The following is a 2,948-nucleotide window of genomic DNA, read 5'->3' as shown; positions in this document are numbered from 1 at the left end:
TTTTGGGCTTTTCTTGCGCCTATTTCGTTGCCACAGCATCTGCTGGCTCTGCACAAGGGGTTTTGCCTTGACAACAATAAGTAATTGAAAAAAAAATAGTGTCAATCATACACAACTAAGTAAAGAACCAACACTTCATCGTCTTTTATAATGTTTTTTTGTTTTGAAAGACCGCAAAAGTTTAAGAGTCCAACGCATGTACTGGAGAGTGCAACTGGTCTGTTTGTGGTCTGTGCGTCATTGGCTCCTATGCAAACACCGAGGGGCCTTGCTTCCCGCCTCCCGCTCGTGATTCCTCCAGCCACTCTCATCTATTAATAACAAAATTTTCCAGCACTTGTGGGACATCCACGAACTTTGGGTATTTTTTTTTGTATTACAACCATTTATAGCTTCAGTCATACATTCAGATCTGCAAAAACAAAAAAGAGAAAGTTCGTATAGAGAGTTGCGGTTCGTTATTGCATAACCGGCAGTGTTAACAGTGACCTTGTAAGCAGCTCACTCAAGTGGACTAAGTATTTGCCCCTTGACGAACGTCAGAACGAGTCATCTAGATTGCTGTACTGGTTCGTTCTAACAGTACAAGGCAATGGACCAGACAGCAATGGTTAATCCACTTTGCGTCCCCCCCCCCCCCCCCCCCACCCCCTTGTAGCACGCGACACACGACATCGGCATCCTTACCGTCCTAAGGCGATTCCGTATACTAAATACTGGAAGTTGTACAGTGTCTGATTTAGGAGAGTTTAGAAATGTTTACCCGTTCCAATCAGGCTGATGCACAGTGTAAACGTTACTAATGCTACAGTAAATGTTTTTATTACTGCAGCAATACGAGACCGGGGTCCCAACAGACGCTTTCTTGGGTGTAAACAAAACGAGATAGGGTCCCTATCTCGTTTTGTTTACACCCAAGAAAGCGTCATAGGTTGCCACTAAACCCAAAAAGGATTCAGTAAACAATACCCATCCTATTGGGTGTCAACATGTGGTATAGATATGCGAGAATCACAATCATTTGCATTTCAAAGAAAGCTCTCTCGGTCGAGTTAATAATGTATATCATTTGACAACGACGGGGCAACAGTCCTGATTCAAAGTAGTGGTGGCGACGTTATCGTTATATCGTTAACTAGCAAATAACGTTATCTGAGCTAAGTTAGTTGGATTAACTACGCAATAACACGGGGCTGTATTTGTAGTTTTATCGTATTACACCGTAGCGTTTTGAAAAGTAAATTCTGGTGCTTCAGTCACAAACTGGTTTTATCGCAGCATATTTCTGGCGACGCAGAGCTTTGGACTACATGTCCACGCCACGTTCGTAGAAGCGCGCTTCAGCCGTCCATCTATCTACGCCGACGTGGTGGCGACGGAGGAAGACGAGAACAAGGTGGTGCTGCCGACAATGTTGCCAAGACGACCCACGCCAAGCTGTCGGCTACGAAGCTCGTGGCGGTAAGGAGATCCTGCGCTACGTTAGCGGCGTGATCAAACCGGGCTCCATCGCGCTAGTGTCGGACCAGCCCGGCTTTAGCAAGACGTCGCAGATGAAGGCGCTGAGCGGCCGCTTTGTGTTGGAGAAGGTCGTGACGGTCGCGGGCGATGTGGTGTGCCCACAGGCCAACATCATGCGTCGCCTGCCGCAGCTTGTGGCTTACGTGGAGCAGCGCTACAAGCTCTCCCCTACGCTAATGGTGAAGGAGACGCTTGAGTACGAGCAGCGAGTACAAGTGTGTGACCACCGGCGAGATGGAATTCGGCATGAAGTACTTCGAATACGTGACGCACAAGCACGGGTCTGGATAGTTCAACATCGTACGATATCAACAAGACGTAGCGCGGCGTCACCAATAAGATGCAGAAGACCGTGGTGGTTGCGCTGCTTCATCTGGCGCCGAAGGTGTTCGAGGTGTTCGACGAGGTGACCATCCTGAACGACGGCGAGATGATGTGCCACGGCCCGCGCAAGGTCCGCTTCGAGTACTTGGGCTTCAAGCGTCCGCCTGAGCGCGACGTGGCCGAATACCTTTTGGACCCGGGAACGAACCCACCATACTTAAGTACAAGTACGGATTATCGGAGATGGCGCACCACCCGCTCGTATTACCAGTGCCAAATTGGTAAGTACTGCTTCCACGGGAGACGTTAAACGCTCGACCCAGGGTCTCTCCGACCAGCAAGCGTGTTGTCTCCGACCAGTGTGCCAATGTAGTTGTGGTAGTTTTACGTACCTATTTTTGGTTTTTTCCATTTTTAAAAGACGTTTGTTGATGATTGGCTAAGCCCCAAGCCAATGAGCAAGCGAATTGGCGCGTGTTATCAGCGAGGTATCAACTTAACTCCAACTCGAACCAGATGTTAAAAAAGTAAGATTTACCTGCGTTAAAAACGGTAACGTCGCCACAACTAAAACCAAGTCATTAAAGTAAAAAAGTGTAATTAGTATTGGCTCCTAGTTAATCTGGCCTAGACTAGTTGTACCAACGGGAACAAGAATCCCAATCCAGTCTAATTGCGAACGTCGATCCTATTTATTATGGATTAAACCATAATTGGGACCCATAATTCCACACCGGCTCCTTGGGCTCTCAGCTCATTTTCAAAAGAGCAAGCACTGGACGACAATACTCGACCGTGTATACGTGCAGCGGCAGGGATAGGAATGTCCAGCGTTCCACATGCACGTGACATGTGTGCAGACCCCAACCATCTTTTTTGCTGATTGTCCTAGAAGAAAAGCAGGGAGGACTGTGCGTTGTCATTCCTGTAATGCAGCGTCTGCCACGAGAAACTACAAATGCTCAACAGAATCAGAACCATCACTCAGATCCCGTCCTCACAGCCGTATTTTACGGCGCCGACGGATAAAGTGAGACCGAGTATCTCAAGAGCATCAAGGAGAACAATTTACCTTAAGTTGGTTTTGCGTTGCGTGAGAGCCG

General features: G+C 47.9%; 1 protein-coding gene across 1 annotated transcript; it reads left to right on the top strand.

The window, feature by feature from the left end:
* Window positions 1-1,310: 1,310 nt before the first annotated feature.
* Window positions 1,311-2,155, top strand: PPTG_15872 (hypothetical protein; the record flags this gene model as incomplete). Its single annotated transcript, XM_008913631.1, has 3 exons — window positions 1,311-1,323; window positions 1,423-1,772; window positions 1,844-2,155. The coding sequence occupies 3 exons, from the start codon at window positions 1,311-1,313 to the stop codon at window positions 2,153-2,155; spliced, it is 675 nt and encodes a 224-aa protein (XP_008911879.1).
* Window positions 2,156-2,948: the final 793 nt, after the last annotated feature.

Source organism: Phytophthora parasitica (assembly GCF_000247585.1).
Source record: "Phytophthora parasitica INRA-310 unplaced genomic scaffold supercont2.54, whole genome shotgun sequence".
Classification (NCBI taxonomy): Eukaryota; Oomycota; class Peronosporomycetes; order Peronosporales; family Peronosporaceae; genus Phytophthora; species Phytophthora nicotianae.
This window is presented reverse-complemented; position numbering and strand designations above follow the sequence as displayed.